This window comes from Prionailurus bengalensis, chromosome F2, assembly GCF_016509475.1.
Source record: "Prionailurus bengalensis isolate Pbe53 chromosome F2, Fcat_Pben_1.1_paternal_pri, whole genome shotgun sequence".
NCBI classification, from domain to species: Eukaryota; Metazoa; Chordata; class Mammalia; order Carnivora; family Felidae; genus Prionailurus; species Prionailurus bengalensis.
Window position 1 is genome coordinate 63,054,552 of NC_057353.1, and position 19,320 is coordinate 63,073,871.

Consider the following 19,320-nt stretch of genomic DNA (forward strand, 5'->3'; position numbering starts at 1 on the left):
TATTCAGGCTCATGTGAGAGATAATCTCATAATAATAATAACAACAACAAAAACTAATTTTTCTCATGTTTTCCTTGCCCCATGGCCTCTAAAATCATCTTCCTAAAACATGCTTCTTCTTATTCCACTATCTACTTGAAGCCATGGCACTTAGGAGATGAAATTGACGTTAGCATAAGCAGCTCTTTATATGTGCTGGTCTTTTGTCCTGAGATGCTCTTTGGGCCTTTGTTTTCACCCACTCAGCCATCATGGCCGAGCTCATATCTGACTTCCTCTGGGGATAGTTCCTGGCACCTGGCTGCATCCCCAAACCCCGGACATCGGCCAGGATTCCTCCTCCAGGCCCCCTTGACGCTCTGAACCTTATTCCATCACACGGCAACACACAATAATTCTCTTCTGGTTCTGCCTCCCCTCTGTCAAAGAGATAGCCTCCAGTCACAGGAGTGGCAGTGAATGAACTAATGCTTACCTCACATTTTCCGAGTTCTTTTTTGTCCACTCTGTCCTCCGATCCTTACTATAGGTCTGTGAGATAAGTAAGACGCATATGACTGTGATCTCTGCTTTCTATATGAGAACAGGAGTTTCTGACTAGCCCGTGGTCTCCTGTCAGCTATGTGAGGGCAGAGGCAAGTAAACTCAGACCGAGTTCTTAGGACTGTAATCCCAGTGCCCCTTTTCACTACTTTTTCTTGCTTCCATTTGACAGAAACTAAACCCTGGTAGGAAAAGGGTCCCAAGGGAGACAAGGCATGGGGCCAAGGAAGACTGAGGGGGACAGCAACCTGCCGAGGCACTGGAGCTGCAGAATCACAGGGGCTCACAGGTAAGGCTGTTGGGTGCAATGAGAACCCTGGGGTGTACTGTTGGCTGACTTTATGACTTGAGGGAACATGCTGTTTGATTAAGACGAGGTAGATAGGAGTGGAGACAGAGAGAAACACCTTGAAAATGACTTTTATGCAAGACCAGACCACACTCAAAATCTGGTCTCAGGCACCACCTCGCAGAGTGCCATTCCTTTCCAGCAGCCCTCTGGATTGCTCTAAGTGACGAGGGATTAATTTTATAAAAGTCTTGAACTGCTGCTAAGAGTCCTTTTTAAACCTGAAAGCAAAACAAACAAACATGAAGTCCTACGGAGCCGAGAATAAGCTCCGAGAGGGAGTGAGAGCGTCAGAAATAGTTACTGGGATGGAGGAGGGGACCACTATGTACCTTGTTTCAAACCCCCGCGGGCACTGTCCGCTCACCCACCCGCAGGTTCCGTGGGCAGTCTGAGCTCGGCCGGGGGCACCGGGGGGTGTCGCAGGGAAGATGCCAGGATGGGAGGGCTCAGAGCTATTTCAGACTCAAGGCTGACATTCATGGAGACCTTGAGTTACGTCATGAAAACCGTCTGGACTTTAGGCCCCCTTATGCCAAATGCGGTTTCCAGAAAAAGGATCCGCCGCATATTTGGAAGCCCATCAACCAAACGAGTCGTCTCGTCACTTTCGTGCATGAGATCTTTTCATTTGCGAAGAGCATATTATTTTGCTTAATTATGGGCTTTGAGGAGATGGCGTAGAGCAGCGGAAAAAGCATGAGCCGGGAGTCAGAGCGACCTGGGTCTGAATCATGGCCCTGCCGTCCACCAGCTGTGGGCCCCTGGCCTGGTGGGTCTCAGTCTCCTTGTACATGAATAGAGAATAATTTAATAAAGACCCATATCGTAGGGCAGTTGTTAGAGTTGGACTGTTAGTGCATGTCAAGAATCTTGTCCTATTCTGCTACTCAGATATTTAGTAATCTGTCACTAGTATTAATAAAGTGACTGACTTTTAACATGGTAACATTTGGTAAGTGAGATTTCATGTTCACTCCAGAAATATATATGTAGTGGTATCTTATATATAATCTTTTGCTGGCTAAATATACTGTCTATATTAAGTTTCCATTTCCCAGTGGAACTTGCTGTATCAAAACCCCTCCCCAGGCTCACCTTTCCTTAGGGAGTTTGCTTAGATGGACCCTCACCGGTGCCCTCCTGGTGCTGAATTCTTACTGTTTATTTTATAATCATCTATACCATGATTAATTATGCTTTTCTTAAGGAAGGGTGCATTCTGAAAAGAGAGAGGATTATCTCTATCATTCAGTCAGTCATTGCCTAAGACTTGAGTCTTCCTCGCCAGTATGGGGATAATATTTAACCCATGTGTCTTACAAAGGCTATTTTTCCCCTGAAAAAAAAAAATCAGGTAAGATCATAAGCGGGAAAAGTTTTCTAAATCGTAACAGGTAAGTAAATTCAAGTGATGACATGATTTTTGGTATAGATCCTTTTGCAGCCGATAGGAATGTCTTTGTGCTGTGGCCACCTGCCTGGGAGTCACCTTGAGGTTACTCAAAGCCTCTCTCCACCACCGGATGTTAGGAGATTGGGTAACTTTCTTGAGTAATTGTCTCCTCTGACTCACGTTCCTTGCGATCCCCAGAGTGACCTGTGTGCTACTCAGGATGAGCAAGGAATTTCTTCTCTGGAATTAAGGGATAGCCCCAAACTTTCAGCTTAGTCTTTTTTTCAGCTTAGTGTCTTCTAGAACTACTTACCTGAATAGCCACAGAACAAATCTGTGCTGCTGTTGGATTCATGTTTGCTGAAATATATTTTGAGTACATACTCTGGAAGGGCATAGAATTTCCACTTCTCTAATGAGATTCTGTTCACGGATACCCATCTCTCCTTAAGACCCAGTTGGGATGGAAGAACATAGTTAACACATAGCATGAGTATGAAGAAGTCATCAAGACATACCTTTTAGGTGTACTTGACCATCTTTCCTTACTTTCTCTGTTTCTGCTCTCTCTCTCTCTCTCTCTCTCTCTCTCTGTGTGTGTGTGTGTGTGTGTGTGTGTGTGTGTCCGTGTGTCTCCCTCTCTCTCTCCCCTCTATTTCTCCCTTTCCCTCTTTCCCTTCCTTTTTCTCTTTTTAAAACTTTTCCCTTTCCTACTTCCCTTTTATTACACTCTTTCCTAGTCATTCCCAGGCATAAGTCATTACCTTTGTTACATGTACTCAGAGTACAACAGTTGTGGGCATCTAGTCCAGGTCTGAGATTCTAATCCTTTGCTCTGTATTGTAATTACCTAGAGAGCTAAAAGATACTGATGCCTGGGCTCCAGTTGAGTTAATATCTCAGGGAGGAGGGGGGGATCCTGGGCCTACTACTTTTAAAAAGCTTCCAAAAAGATTCTAATGTGCATTCAGCTTACACTGGTTGAAGATATTTGGAGAGCAAAGATATGACAGAACTATTCTAAAAATAAACTAAAATAAGATTTATGGCTCAAAGAACTGCAATCATGTGGTTTGGCCACACTTGCTTGTTTTCTATCCATCAAATAACAAGTATTTTTTGAGAACCACAGAAAGAGTGGCTGGTTATGCCCAGGCAAAGCTTTTAGGTGAGTTTCAAAGATAAGGCTACTAAACACTTTTATATACATTGAATTATTCAACCTTCTCAACAACTCTAAGGGGCCTTATTTTTCCTTCCAGTTTACAAGTGAAGAAGCACAGGCACTGAGGGATTGCTTAAGCAGCTCAAGGTCTGACCACTAGTTAGAAGTGGAGCCAAGAGATACGAATGCAGGCATTGTGCAGTCTTCCTTTTAATTATCACGTGATACCTCCTCTCTGCATTGACAGATAAGATGAAAACACAGACATTTACTGGAGCAGTGGTTCTCAATCTTGGCTGCAAATTAGAATGATTAAGGGAGTTTTGTAAAAATGTCCTTTGCTCGGGTCACACCTTGGACCAATTTAATCCCCCAGACTCAAGAACGGAACCCAAACATCAATATTTTTTAAGGTGTCACAGCTGACAAAATTGGAAACTACTGAATTAGAGGGAAGAGAGCAATATAAATGAGAGTCATCAGGATAAGCTTCATAGGTAATATTTCACCTGAACTTGGCATGAGACAGAGTAATGCCCTCCCCTGCCAAAGATGTCCATTTCCTAATCTCTGGGAATAATTTCTGTTACCTTATATGGCAAAGGGGAAGTAAGGGTGCAGAGATGTTAAGGTTGTTAACTAGCTGATGTTAAAATGGGGAGTTAGCTTGGATTATTCAGGTGGACCCAATGTAATCACATGGGCCCTTAACTGTGGAAGAAACAGGCAGAGGAGGGAGAACCAGAGAGATGGTAGCATGAGAAGGACTTGGCCCAATTCAGCTGGCTTTGAAGATGGAGAAAAGACTCAAGGAATGCAGGTGGCCTCTAGCTGGAAAAGACAAGGAAACAGGTGCTACCCCAGAGCATCCAGGATGAGCACAGCCTTGCCAACACCTTCAGTCTAGCCTAGTGAAACTCATTTTGGACTTCTGACCTCTAAAACTATAAGAAAATTAATTCATATTGTTTAAACCCCTGTTCATGCTAATTTGTTTCAGCAGTAATAAGAAATTAATACAGTGCCTTAAAAAGGATGGGTTTAGAGAAATGTGTGGTGAGTGTGAAAAATACCCATTTAACTGCAGATCTGACTTTCTGTGTATAAGTATCTATGTGCTGCACCCTTCACATCTCTGCCCTATGCAGTGACTCTACGATGTATCTGTAGCCTGCAGTTGAGCTCGACTTCACACTCAAGACTCTAGAATCAGCACTCCTTCCAATTACCATACTGTGTACTTTTCCTCAGGAAGTTCCACAACAACTTAGGATCCTGATGGTTTGGATCCTAAATGTCAGTGGTAATGGTGGTAGTAGAAGTGGAGAGGAGAGGATGAATCCAGGAAACCTAGAGATGAAAATCAGCCCAGGGGAAATTAGGCTACTTGAGAAGGACAAAGGAAAGACAGAGCCAAAGAAATCTACAGATTTTCAGCTGTGGCAGGCTTAAAGGGTGGTGGGCAGTATCTCTGATAGAATTGAAGGTGCTAGAAAACAGAACAAATCTGGGGACTGGAATGGCACAGGGTGATGGCATTACAATAAAGAATTTGACTGGGAAGGAGACTCTAATCTATGGACTATCCCAAGTGATGAAGAGTATCATTTTTATGTTAATGAAATGGCTCCCAGTAGGCCCCTACTTAATTGTAGCATAGGGGCTGGTCACAAGAAAGACCCACCATGTTGATTAGTGAGTTGGGACTTTGAGCTTCCTTGACATCTGTGGCATGGAGGAGGACTAGAAATTGAGCCCAATCAATCATGCTCATGGAATGAAACCCCAGTAAAAACTAGACAGTGGAGCTTCTTGGTTAGTATACACATTATTGCTGTGATGTGTGTGTGTGTTTGGGGAAGGAGGGGGGGGGGGGTGATGCCTGTGATTCCCCTGGGAAAAGGCACAGAAGGTCCACGTCTAGGACCTTCCCAGATCTTAACCTCTAGGGGGATCCCTTATAAAAAGTATAATCATAAGTATAGTGCTTTCCTGAGTTCTGAGAGTCATTCTAGCAAATCGTTGAATCTGGAGGCATGGGGCACCCCTTTCTTTGGTAGCCAGTCTGTCTGAAGTTTCTGTGGCCTGAAGATCCCTGAGACTTGCGGCTGGTGGCTAACCTCTGAAATGGAGGTAGTCTGGTGGAGGACTTTGCCCTTAACCTGTGAGGTCTGTGCTGCCTCCGGCTAGTTAGTGTCAAAATTGAATTCCTCCTCACCTTCTTGGGAGATACTACATGACATAAATATCCGTGGGCAAAACTCAGAAGTATGTGAAACTAGTTTCCCCCTCAACACTAAGGCCAAAAGAAAATGCAGAGAACATTAAATACAACATTAAAATACTCACATCGTACTTCTTAATTGTCCATTCTGACTTCCCCAATGTCCTTGAGCCATTGTGATGGAATGAGATATCAGGGTGTCTTAAAGACAAAATGCAGTGCAAATGGAGTTTCTGTTACTCACTTGCTGTGAAATGGTGGGCATGTAACTTATTCTCTTTGGGCCATAGCCCTTTATCTTTAAAATGGGAATATTAAGCCCTAATTTGGAAAACTGTTAAGAGAATGAACATAAAACGGTAAGATCTTGGCACATGAGAGATGTTCAGTGATTGTTATTTTCAGCTGTCCTTTAAGATTATTTCCAATTGGAATGGTTCTTTCTGAGCGAGATTTCCTTCTATCCAGTTTATCAAAAGGAAGTCAAAGTGATTGATGTGGCTTCACTGAACACTCAGCGAACTATCGGACTTTGGGGGGATATGCTGACTCAACCTCTCAAATGTCAGTGGCTGTTAGAGAGTTTTGTCTTTAAGAGGGTCTTACTGTAATTGAAAAATTCACCATCTCTGCTATGCGTTGGAAGGGAGAAAGAACATCCCTACAGCGCCTGTATCTGCGGTTTCTGCGATGCTTGCAACAGCCTGGTGCCACATTTGTCCAAACTCATCCCGGCTGCAGGTGCGCTGTGTGGATGCTCTGAACAGCACCATTGCCATCGGCCCACCATAAGTTTCGGTGACTTGCCGAGGGAGGACCAGCATGTCTGGGGCGCAGAATGAAAGCCAGGCCTGTGGATGCCTCCATGTCCCTTCAGCTGCCTCCTCCGATCTCGCCTCTCTTCCATTTTGTGGTAAAGTGGTTTCAGCTCTGAACCAAATAACCAGCATCGTTTCCTGGAGGAACGCCCGTGTTTCATTTCCCTCAAATGATCACACAAAATGGTTGGGTGCCATCCCTCATGTGAATTTCTCTCTTGCGAAGGAATAGGTTTTAAAAAACAGTTGCCTACTATGCCAAGTGCTGTGATAGTAACTTCCGTGGGGTGACTGGATAAGCTTCTGTGGTTTTATTCTATCAGTTGTGCAGACAGGGAGGCTGAGCCCCAAAGCAATTACACTATTTAGGAGAAGAGACAGGATTTAAAATTAGGTGCGTCTCACTTCCAAACCCTTTTTCCCTTACTGAAGGTTCATTAACCCACGTAGGCCTGCTTCTGAGAAAGACAACTACTCATCTGGAGGTAGAATTTGCTCTTATTTTTCTTTTATTCCAAGACCTGATCAGATTTTATTTTTTCTAGAACCTTTATGATGACATTCCCTATTCTTTAAGTGTGGCTTAGTCAACAGAGCATATTTTCAAATAATTAGGAGAACATACAGTGCCAGCTACACCCAAGTGCCAGTCTGTTGGCTTTAAGTTTTTTTATACCCAGTCTCAAATCCATGGCTTGGATTTAAACAGAAATTTATTCTGGAGGCTTTAGCACAGCTTACTTCTTTTGCCATCGCCTCTTAGTAAGCAAATCCTGGATGCTTTCCTTGCCACGAGTGCTTAATGGCAGAGTACATCTTGTCACCATCCAAGGCAGATCCTTTTGAGTGGCATATTCCCGTGGCTGGAGGGAAAAATACGATCCAGATCCCACAAAAAACAGATGGAGTTTTCCATGCAAAACCATTACTCTTGGATTCCTGGCTAGTGGATTTCTGTTTTTCAAAATTGTGGGTTTTTTTTTTTTTTTCCTTCTTGACTCTTGCTGTCCCTCTGTCTCAGGAGTAATGTTTGGTATCTCAAGTTTAAATCCAAAGATGTAATCGAGATAGACCATTGGAAGGATGTATAAGACTTGAGGTAGCTATGACTAGGTCATGCAAATATTACATCCAGCCCAAGAAGTAGACAATAATAGAGGTCCCAGTAAAAGAATGGTGGATGTCAGGGGAATTCAGCTGAAGTAGGCTTTTAGGAAAATGATGATGATATGATAACTGGGTTATTGGGATTTAATGAGATGATGTCTGTAATGGTCTTAAGTGTAGGGCTCTGTTCCTCACAAGTTCTCAATAAAGGGCCCTTCCTGTGAGTACCAGAGTCAATGTAGAAACAAGGGCAAATAAGATGAATCAGTGACTTCCTAGCTTTTGCCTTTATAGAACATTGTTTCTCAGAACCTAAATGGATTCAGATCTAACAGGAAAGCATTTCGTAAATTGTAGAGAGTATTATTATTGCTGTTGATATTATTGCCATGACATCAGCATCAAGGGAAACAGTTAAACTGTCAGGTGTGAAGTGCAATGATAGTTACATGCACAGTGGGATTAACCCATTCCAAGAGAGAAAACTGATGGTTCCCCATTTTTGTTATGAGAAGCACAAAGTTAAACAAGAATCTTGATAGGACTGAGGAGCTCTGAGTTCTGACAGCAGCTGTGCAATTTAATTTCTTGCAGCCTCATTTGGATCCTCAAGGATTAGATACAGTATTCCCCAAAATTTCCCAATAAGAGCTCTAGCACTCCAGTCCTGACCCGTGACTCAAAATTCATCCTGGGTGGATGCTAGGGAATGTACATTTTGAACAAACATCCCAAGTGATGCCTTTGATTAGGTCAGGTTGATAAACACTAGGATGGAACAATCTATAAAGGCCACCTACTCTAAAATCCCAAGAAAGTGGGAGTTTCTATTAAAGACACCATTTTTTACCCAATCTCAACATCAGAATGAGAGCTGTTAAGTCCTGAAATTAGGTTCCATTGGCTGTGTGTGTGTGTGTGTGTGTGTGTGTGTGTGTGCTTGTGTATGTGTGTGGACATGTGTGTATGTGTGTGTGTGCACATGCATGTGTGGTGTGCATGTGTGGGCATGTGTGCATGTGTGTTGGGGGGAATCACTATAGCAATAAGATGCTTTAAAAATGCTTAAATCAGAGGTCAGCACTCTCCAGGAGGGTTTAGGAATGGCTGGACAAGGCAGGAGGGATAAACAGATGACCTCGTGTTGTCTTTCAGAAACCTGTGATTCCATGAGAATGACACAGGTTTTATGCATGATCTGTCCTGTTTACCTCCTCTTGTCTGAAGTCAGTGAGTCATGAAAAACCAAAATTGCTATTGAAATGTCAATTTGGAAGAACGTCTTTGTTTTACTTAGAAGGATTTTTGTGGAAATATGACTTAAGCTTTTGTGTCTCAGAAGATGAGGTGGATTTCTCTGGGAAAAGACTCAAGAAAACCCAAGGAAATGGGAGACTTATTTTGTATTAAATATTTGGAAAAAGACAGGAATCTCAATCCATTAGTCATAACCAAATGCCCAGTGATGGTGCTTCACCTCTGATGACTATCCTGGAAAGATTAATGATTCTTTACTGTGACCTTTCCTTTCCACTCTGGGCTCCCACCTGCAGTCTGAGTTGCCTATTTACCTCGTGGCTGAACTGTTCGAATGGTCAGCTCTTCGGTTTAATAGTCTCTAGCCTATCCCCACTCCAATCCATTCTATACACTCCTGCCACAATAATCTTGAAATTCTGCTTTGCAGACATCAATACCTTTCTTAAAACTTCAATGGTTCCTACTGTGTTTATAAGTAAATATTATGAAATTGAAGATTATCAGAAGGATAGAATCTCACAGTCATTGCAGTTAGCTCCCCAAATCCAAATACCTTTGTCTGGCAATCAAGGACAGCTTATTTACTCTATATATTAATCAGGACTCTTGTTTATGAATTACAGAATCTGGCTTGGGTGAGAAGGGAAGGTCAATGGTTCATGAAACTAACAGGAAGAAAAGATGTGGCTGGAACCAGGGGCTTGAACATCATCAGGCTTCTTTGCTTGTCTCTTTTTCCTAGTTCTCTCTGATAGCTCCCTTTCTCTGTGGCCTCTGGCAACTTTAGGCTCACACTTTTATAGATTTTCATTGTACAGAAAAAAAAATTGCCTTTAATTCCAAATGCAGACATCCTAAGGAAGGTCTCTCACTGAATGCCCTGGTGTAACAATGGGAAGAGTTGGGTGCACAGAAACAGAGACTGTTATTGTCAGACCCCATTGGAACTATGTGGTTGAGTTGGGGGTGGGGGTGGGAGAGAGCAATTCCCTAAAAGAAGGTGGTGCTGACCAGACTAAACCAAAGAGTTCTGGGTAGATAAAGCAGTTAGTTTTACAACCCACAGTGTGCTATAATAAGCTTCTTTGAGCTTATTTTATTCTACTCTTTGAATTTTTATATAAACTACATGAGTCTAGACAATGTTTCCTCAACATGTTATGTACATTTTAGCCACTATGGCTTTTCCTTATGTCTACATCCCACTTCCTTCTCTCTGCCTAGATGTGACCACAAGACCTAGCTGAAGTTACTGCTTCTTGGCCTGCCCTGGGCTTCAGAGATGACATTTGATGAATGTGCCATGTTTATGCAATTCAATTGGTACTAAGTATATATCATCTGGTATTAGAAATTACTCTGCCGCGTGTATATCCTGTCTCTCCAACTCTCTTAGAACCATCTTCAGGACAGATGTGTTTAAACTCAGCTGCAGAAATAATTGCTTCTGGTTATTATTACTATTAAATTCCTGTTTTATAGTTTCCTAGTTTTGAGGAAAGAGAAATTTGGAAAATAACAGCAAGAAAGTCAAAGAATTAGAGAGTATAGTTGTATTCAATATCAACAATCATACAGTAATTGAACTGGTGTCAGCCTCTGTTTTGAGCTTTGATCAAGGGAAGATAATAATAAAAGTTTATCCCTTAGATTGAGTTTGGGTATCAGTTAGGAAACATCTCCAAAGGCACAAAGTATTTTGAAAAGAAGCTACTTCCAGGGCTATCAGTCTCCCCATTGGCAAAGAAAAGCATAGAGTTTTCTGTTCTCAAAGCTCTCCCTTTCTCTTACACCGATTTCTACACCCAAGCATAAACACTTTTGTGTTTGACAGGGATGGTTTCACCAATAGCAAATTAAAACAACCCAAAACTATGCTCCTGGAAGTAATGATGGCTTGCCACTTTATCTCTTGCTTAGAACTGGGTATAAAATTGACACGCCTGGGTAGCTCAGTTGGGTAAGCATCCGACTTCAGTCCAACTTCCTGGGTAAGCTCAGGTCATGATCTCACAGTTTGTGAGTTCGAGCCCCGTGTCGGGCTCTGTGCTGACAGCTCAGAGCCTGGATCCTGCTTTGGATTCTTGTCTCCTCCTCTCTCTGCCCCTCCCATGCTCATGCTCTCTCTCTGTCTCTCAATAATAAATAAATGTTAAAAAAAAAAAGAACTGGGTATAAAGTGCACTGTATTGAGTACTATCATTTGGCACTCAAAAATATTATTTTCAATGAATTAACAAATTAGATTTTCAAAATATGAATAAAATACTGGATAGTCTATTGAATAAGATACTTAATAAAATAAGTAGAATAGAAAATCCTGGTTCATAAGTAAAAACTTTATAGAATATTTTACATGACCAGTCTAGAATAAGGATTTTGAAATTATTTCTCAGTCTGTATTCTTTAGTCCACAATACTAATCCATCAAAAATACTTCACAACTGGTGTAGGTTTCTGGATGGACAAGGGGACACAGTGTGTTTGTACTCATGAGGATAGTTTAAACTCCCACCCAAACTGTCATATCAAATTTTTAAACAACAGAATTGACCAGTTCTAGCTTCTTCCTGGGAAGAATGTAGAGACATGGAATTAGTGTTGTTCTCAAATTTATGACAAAAAAACAAACTAAACTCACTTTCATGACTTAAAAAAAAACCATTGGCTCTACAACACCAAGAGTGAACACTAATGTAAACTGTGGACTTCGGGTGATAATGATGTGTTAGTGTAGGTTCATCAGTTGCAACAAACACATGAGTGTGGTGGGGCATGTTGATAGTAAGGGAGGCTGTGCATGTGCAGGCCCAGGAAGGATGTGGGAAATCTCTGTACCTTCCTCTCAATTCTTCTGTGAACCCAAAACTTCTCTTAAAAAATAGTCTTAACTTAAAACAAACAAACAAGCCAACCACTCATGAAAGACCTGAGGTCACAGAACAAATATGGCCCCAAATCTAAAAAGAGATAGTGATTCCAGGGAGAGAGGGCACACAAATATGTGCTTCTCTGGGGGGTAGATGCAACTGAACATGAATCGGAAGAGCTCAGCTAGGATAGCTCAGAAGTTGGTTAAGGCTATGTGTGGGCTGGTGGAATAGAGTGGAACTGGGTGCTGCAGAAACTGAAGGGTTCTGCACCCTTTTTGTTGCTTTACAACCTTGGGAGCTTCTCAGGTGAAATCAGAAATTGGTCCCCATACATGGAGAGCAAGGGGAGACTGAAGAAAGACACAGACCACTCTAGGTGGTAGGTGTCAGTCTTAATTAGTAAGAGAATTACATACAAGGCTTGTCTTGGGTGGTTGTAAGATAAGTAGATCTCTGCACCTGCCCGCCAGATTCTTAACGTTTATATAGAGGCCTTAATGGGGGATCTGTTGTGCATTCAGTCCAGATGGTCCCAATAACCCATTGCTCTCCTGGTCTACCCTAGAAATGGCTCCTAGTGTGGGAATGGTGGGAAGAACGTATGTTCCAAGGACAGGGGACTAGGTGAGGAGTCTCCAGTTGCCTTCTGTTCAGCTCTCAGGTCAACCAGTGATCACAGCCACTTGATGACCTCCTTCAGCACTTTTGCAGGCTCTTTCTCCATGAACTCCACTGAGCACTCACAGAATAGATCAGAATGAACCAAAGATCTTGAAGGGAGGGGCAGTAGCCCCGTAGGGAGAAGTAAGACCCCCCAGACAGACAAATGAAAACATCAATGTAGCAGGGGAAAGGGAAAACTGGCTGGTTCTGGTATGTTGGTCCTGCCCACTCATTATAGCTGAGGAAAGGGAGCAGGATGTGAGGAAAGTCTATTCTTGGGACAAGGGACAGAATTAAGTGCAGCCCACAATCAGTGAACGTCAAATGACAAGTAACAGCAAAATGCTGCTGGGCAAGGGATGGGAAAGGAATAAGAATGTGCAGACAGAGCATTTTTTTTTTAATGTTTATTTTTGAGAGAGATAGTGTGAGTGGGGGAGGGGCAAAGAGAATGGGACAGAAGATCCAAAGCGGGCTCCAAACTGACAGCAGCAGGCCCATCGTGGGGCTGGAACCCACAAACCATGAAATTATGACCTGAGCCGAAGTCCATGCTCAACTGACTGAGCCACCCAAGCGCCGTGTTGTTTGTTTGTTTGTTTGTTTGTTTGTTTGTTTGTTTTCAGACAGAAGATTTTTGAGGAGCAGCTCAAGAGGAAGATCTAAAACTCAAACAAGCATTGCCCTGATACACATCCACCACCTTAGAAACAAACTATCTATAGGAATTTGAAACCTCTGATCACTGAGTATCACCATTGCAAAAAGAAAAAAAGAAAGAGAAGGAAAGGTCAGGGAAGGGAAGGGAAGGAAGAGAAAGAAAAAGAATTGGACAAAATTGGTGAATTACTAACTCGATTAATGCAAAGCCTTCCATTACAATTCTAGAAGGAAAGGCATGCCCATATCCAGGTATATAAACTATTTACCCTGATTTCCACTGACCTACTCAACACATTTGGCTTTTAATAAAAAAAAAAAAAAATGAGACATACAAAAAGGCAAGAAAAAGCCAATATACTACCACGTGACAGAGTAATCATCAGAAATAATTTTCAGCTTTACTATAAATTGCAAGTAATTAAGACAGAGTGGTATTGGTGAAAGGACAGATTTATAGATAAATGGAACAGAATAGAGAATCCAGAAATAGACCCACACAAATATAATTAACTGACTTTTAGCAAAGATGCAAAGGTAATTAAATGCAGAAACACTCATCTTTTCAACAAATCATGTTGAAACAACCCAAACTGTATGTAAACAAGGTGGGTGGGAGGGCTTCAATACATATCTCACATCATGTATAGAAGCTAACTCAGTTATAAAGGTAAATGTTAATAGTAATTAGTCATGCTAATATCACTGGCCCCTGATACGATGCGAAAAGGGCCATTAACTACGCGATATTCTTCCCCCAGATCCGTAACATTGATCTATTCGTGAGAAAACATCAGAAAGACCAATATTGAGACAGAGTTTACAAAACAGCTCACTAGGGATACTCTACATCATCTTTTCAGTGGTTCTGTAACTCTAAAGTTGTTTTAAAATTGAAAGTTAAGAAATAAAGAGAAACAGACGTGAAGTCATACACCATATCTCCCTTTGAGCATAAGGCTGAGGTAGAGTGAACCCAAAGTAGTAACCAGGGAAGCCCATCAAATTAGCATTTCAGTGATGTATACTTGATGCCATTAACTTTCCAATGTTTCCTAAACCTAGCTGGTGCCAGTGGGCCATTTCATTTTCTGTAAATAGGAACTCTGATGGAAGAACTGGGGCTTCTGAAGGGGAAATGCAAGCTCCTTGCTAACTCATGTTCTGCTGCTTAAACCTTCAGCACTTAATTCCCACGATTTTTTTCCACTTCAAGTACTGCAGTGATGGGGTTCTGATTCTCCAGGTTTTGAGTCTCTTGACTTTGCCTCTGCTTTTCATTTCCCCAGATTTATGAGTTTGTGTGGCATTAACATGGATCTGCCCTTCTGTCAAAGTGGCCATAACGGATGTGATCTCACAAAGGTAGGGCTGATCAGCGCCAATGTCACGCTCTAAGTCATAGTCATACGTTTGCAGCCTGCAAAATGATGGAATGGAATAGACCCTGTTCACAGCGATGTTCCCTTCTTGGGAATTGCAACTGAGAAGACAGACCCTCACTGGCCATGTCTCTATACCAGTGCCAATCTAGGACAACCAGAGTGTCTATTCCAAAGAGTTTGAAATTTTGAGCTGAAAGATACAGAAATGAAAGACTAGTAGAAAGTGTAGGAACTTCTGCCCCTAAACTTCCCAGAGTTATTTTAATTCTGTTATTTCTCTGTGGTTTGGATAGAGCCTATATTAGTTTTCTGTAGCTGTTGTGGCAAATTAGTACACACTGAGTGGCTAAAAAACATGAATTCGTTCCTTAGTAGACATTAATAATACTTCTCTCATAGTTCTGGAGGCCAGAAGTCCAAAATCAAGTTGTCAGCAGTATTATACTCCCTATGGAGGCTGTAGGGGAGAATTTCTTCCTTGCCTTCCCTAGGCAAGGTTTATGGCTCCATCACTCCCATCTCTGCCTCTGTCTGCACATCATCTTCTCCCGTGTCTTTCCCCCTTTATGTGTGTCTTATAGAGATACTTGCCATTGGATTTAGGGCCCACCGGGATTATTTCCTCATCTCAAGATCCTTAACTTAATTACCTCAACAAAGACCCTTTTTCTAAATAAAGTCACATTCACAGGTTCTGGGGGTTCTGATGTGAATGTATTTTGGGGGATTACCATCATTGAACCCAATACCCCACCCTTCCAATTACTTCCTCAAACTAAGCAGTGCCCGTTTCCATCACTTGCAACCAAAAAAAAAAAAATTAGTTTAGGATCTCTCGATGCTAGCCATGACAGTTGTAAGTGGTTTGTACCACCTGTATACTAAGCTTGACTTCAGAAATTCTGTAATTTCAATGTAGTGTTACCTTGGAACTTACTGAAAGTGCAAGTTTCTGCCTTCCACCCCAGTTTCTCAATAAATTGGTCCAGGAATCTGCATTTTAACAATTCTCAGGTGGTCCAATGAGAAAAGAACAGGAAAAATTACAAAGGCTCAGACCCTTTAACGTCCAATTCAAATAAAAGCAAAAGGAAAAGCAATGAAAAATAACTTGAAAACTTTAATGATATTGTTTATATAGTAAAAACATAAAATCTTTTAAATAAGGTACATTCAATTTCTCAGAGCATCTAATATTCATATAATTTATATTTCATATACTTTCCAACATTAAACAATTGACTAAGTAATGCATTTTCTAAAAAATGATATTACAACTTATATAAGTAAAAGTACATTACAAAAATACTCCACACAGGAAGGATGGCAGTACTTATTAAGAAATGCTATAAACTTTCCATTAAAAAATATATTTTATCTCTCATTTGTCATAATTATAAACAGAATATATATTTTCCTTTCTAAAATTGTCTTACACAGTTTCCCCTTAGGATGATAGTATGTACAAACCTTATATCTGAATGAATATAAATAGAAATACTGTAATAGTGTTACAGATATATTAGTAACTTTTACAGAAAAAAAATATGGCTTTCTAATAAAAGCCTCTAGCACAGCTGAAATCTCAAAGCTATTTAAGTTAGACATTCCCATATTTAGTAAGGCACAATGGAATCTAGTTTCTTATTTCCAGTTGAATTACTGCGAGCAGTAATAAGGGAAAATATAGTCAGTAGATAGTGGACCAGATCTATCAGTTGGATAAACCATTTGGGGTTTACTGAACTTTTGGGGGAGATGTTAGTTCTTTCTCCACACCATTGTTTCTTTTTGTGCCCTGTGGCCAAATCTAGTCCTTGGTGATGAGAAAGAAATCATTGCACCCCCGTCAAGTGCCTGAGAAACAGTTTACTCATTCCTTGGATCTGGTCTATTGTGAGGAAATAGCCCAGTGACCATTTCCGGTTATAAGCAGCTTATTTTTACTGATTGGACCTGGTTCCCTATCATTTCTAAAAATAGCTTCTGATATAATCTGTACATGGTGAAGCTGTGAAGGAACCTGATGGTCTTCTTCAGGCTCTGAGTGACCGTTTTGGGGAAGTGGTACGTTTTCAAGTGCTTCAGGGCGTGCATCAGGGCCTTCAGGGTGTCTTGGTCGCCATTTTTTATTCTCCACAGGCTGAGCAGCTTTAGAATCTGCTCACTTGATTTGCATGTCTTCACTGTCTTCTCAATATCTTCTGTGGTGACTTTCTTCCCCGGCAAGCTTTCCATCAAGCTGCGAAGCTGCTCGAAGGTGAGGTTTGTGTGTCCGAGGTGCCGCTGGACGCTGTTTTCACATAGGTCAATATCTGTAGAAAGCCAAAGCCCAAAGAGATGTTCACATAATGCATACTCCAAGGCCACCACCACAAAACTACTGTGAGGCAAAAGAAGGTTCTCCCAGAATTTCATAAATTTACTTTAAGGATAACCTTCTCCTTCCTTTTTATGGTGGCAAAGGAAGGTTAAGTAATGCTAGTTATTGGTGAGAAATGAGTTAAATATTATTTCTTGTTATAAATGATAATATGCTTTATGTATTCTAGGCATCCGACAAAGCTTTGTGAAAAGCCCTAATTTTGGAAATGAACAGTAAAATACTATAAACGCATCACTCTCTGTTTTCTAAGAAAAATTAAAACCATAACATTTCAGAAAAGTAGAAATATAAGTATTCAAGTTAGCAATTTTGTAATATAAACTTTCACTAGTTGATATTTGATATATACCCCATTTGAAGAGTTAGGTGTGACGAATGGTCTTTAAAATAAATAGCACCTGAGGATTGCTACACAGAAGATCTGAAAACCCACTAATATGAGGACAAAGAATGGTAGGATCCATATGGCCTAGAGAATAATTTGGTAACGAGCTAGGACATAAACCTAAGAGGGAGTATCTAACATTTCCATTAATGACATGAGTCATTTACTGTCTGTAAGCCCTAAGGCAAGTCAGTTCATCTTTTGGGGATGAAATGTCCTTATTTATGAAACAGAGAATGTGGCCCCTTCCAATTCTAACAGTCTCTGATTCTGTATCCCACCCGCTCACCGCCCCCCCCCCCTTTTTTCCTGCTTCGGGTCTAATTATACTTTTAAAGAATACATTTTGTTTGCCAAAAACAGAAGAAAACTTTACTCTTTGCTCAAGTGAAAGCATTCAGCTGTCAAAGATCTCAGTGTCCTAAAATCTGCTGCCTCAGTTTCAGATGGTGGAAGCTTTTCAGGAAGTGTAGGACTCCACAGTCATCTAACTAGTGACAGGTAAAGAGCAGATGGGTTTCTCACTGACATCGTCTGCATCATGAAAACCTTCTTCCTTCTTTCAGGCATGCCTTCCCAATGCTAACTGAAGTCAGAACTCTTTCCACTGTGTATCCTAAAGCTTATAGTCCACACTGGATGCAGCTTCCTTTTCCCCTTTGGATTCTGTCCACACACACACACACACACACACACACACACACACCCCATGCAATTTCTTTTATTTTCTTTCTTTCTTTTTTTTTTTTATTCGTTTATTTTGAAAGAGAGAGTGTGTGTGCGGAAGGGGTGGAGAGAGGGAGAAAGAGAATCCCAAGCAGGCTTTGCACCATCAGCGCAGAGCCTGACGTGGGGCTCAAACACATGAACTGTGAGATCATGACCCATGCCGAAGTTGGACGCTTAACTGACGGAGCCACCCAGGTGCCCACACGCAGTTTCTAAAGAAGATTCTTTATAAAACTTTAAAACATGAGACCACTTGGTTTTCACCAGCCCTTTTCTCTAAGAAGCCCGAACATTTTACAGACCTCATCTCATTAATCCTCACAACATATGCTATTAAAATGGTAATTTTAAAATAGGCTATGTTGTGAGGATTAATGAGAGGACATCTGTAAGACACTTGGAGGCTCTCTGGAGAGAATTAACAAATAAATACAGCATAGCTTCTTGGTGGAAATGAAAGAGAAAATCCAACGTGTCTAAAGGACATCCAGGTAGGACAGAGGCGATGCTAATAAGACTGCTAAGGGATGTGGAGGTGCGATTCCTGAGGTCCAGTATTTGACATGAACTGTCTCTCACTTTAGAGTGTTCATACACTTAAAAAAAGAAGTTGATGGGGGCGCCTGGGTGGCGCAGTCGGTTAAGCGTCCGACTTCAGCCAGGTCACGATCTCGCGGTCCGTGAGTTCGAGCCCTGCGTTGGGCTCTGGGCTGATGGCTCAGAGCCTGGAGCCTGTTTCTGATTCTGTGTCTCCCTCTCTCTCTGCCCCTGCCCCGTTCATGCTCTGTCTCTCTCTGTCCCCCCAAAAATAAATAAACGTTGAAAAAAAAAATTAAAAAAAAAAAAAAAAAGAAGTTGATGGGGCGCCTGGGTGGCGCAGTCAGTTAAGCGTCCGACTTCAGCCAGGTCACGATCTCGCGGTCCGTGAGTTTGAGCCCCGCGTCAGGCTCTGGGCTGATGGCTCAGAGCCTGGAGCCTGTTTCCGATTCTGTGTCTCCCTCTCTCTCTGCCCCTCCCCCCTTCATGCTCTGTCTCTCTCTGCCCCAAAAATTAATAAACGTTAAAAAAAAAAATTAAAAAAAAAAAAAAGAAGTTGGGGTATGAAAAAAGAGGGGTGCCTGGGTGGATCAGTCGGATAAGCATCCGAGTCTTGATTTGGGTTCAGGTCACCATCTCGCAGTTTGTGAGTTTGAGCCCCACATGGGGCTCTGCGCTGCCAGTGAGAAAAGATCCTCTTGGGATTCTCTCTCTCTTCCTCTCTTTCTACCCCTTCCCTGTTCTCACTCGCTCTGGCTCTCTCAAAATAAAGAAGCTTAAAAACAAAAAAAGTTGGGGTGTTGAGGAGGTGAGAATGCAGGACTGTTTTAGGGATAGCTT

General features: G+C 41.7%; 1 protein-coding gene and 1 long non-coding RNA gene across 2 annotated transcripts in view; one reads left to right on the plus strand and one right to left on the minus strand.

The window, feature by feature from the left end:
* LOC122495748 overlaps positions 1 to 2,921 on the plus strand; it is a 40,107-nt gene extending 37,186 nt beyond the window's left edge. The window contains exon 4 of the long non-coding RNA XR_006300558.1: positions 716 to 2,921. This is a non-coding gene — a long non-coding RNA (uncharacterized LOC122495748). The remainder of the gene's footprint in view (positions 1 to 715) is intronic.
* Positions 2,922 to 15,543: 12,622 nt separating this feature from the next.
* TNFRSF11B (TNF receptor superfamily member 11b) overlaps positions 15,544 to 19,320 on the minus strand; it is a 29,564-nt gene continuing 25,787 nt past the window's right edge. Inside the window, exon 5 of the mRNA XM_043601634.1 lies at positions 15,544 to 16,758. Coding sequence (XP_043457569.1) covers positions 16,370 to 16,758 — 389 coding nt within the window. The 3' untranslated portion in view covers positions 15,544 to 16,369. The remainder of the gene's footprint in view (positions 16,759 to 19,320) is intronic.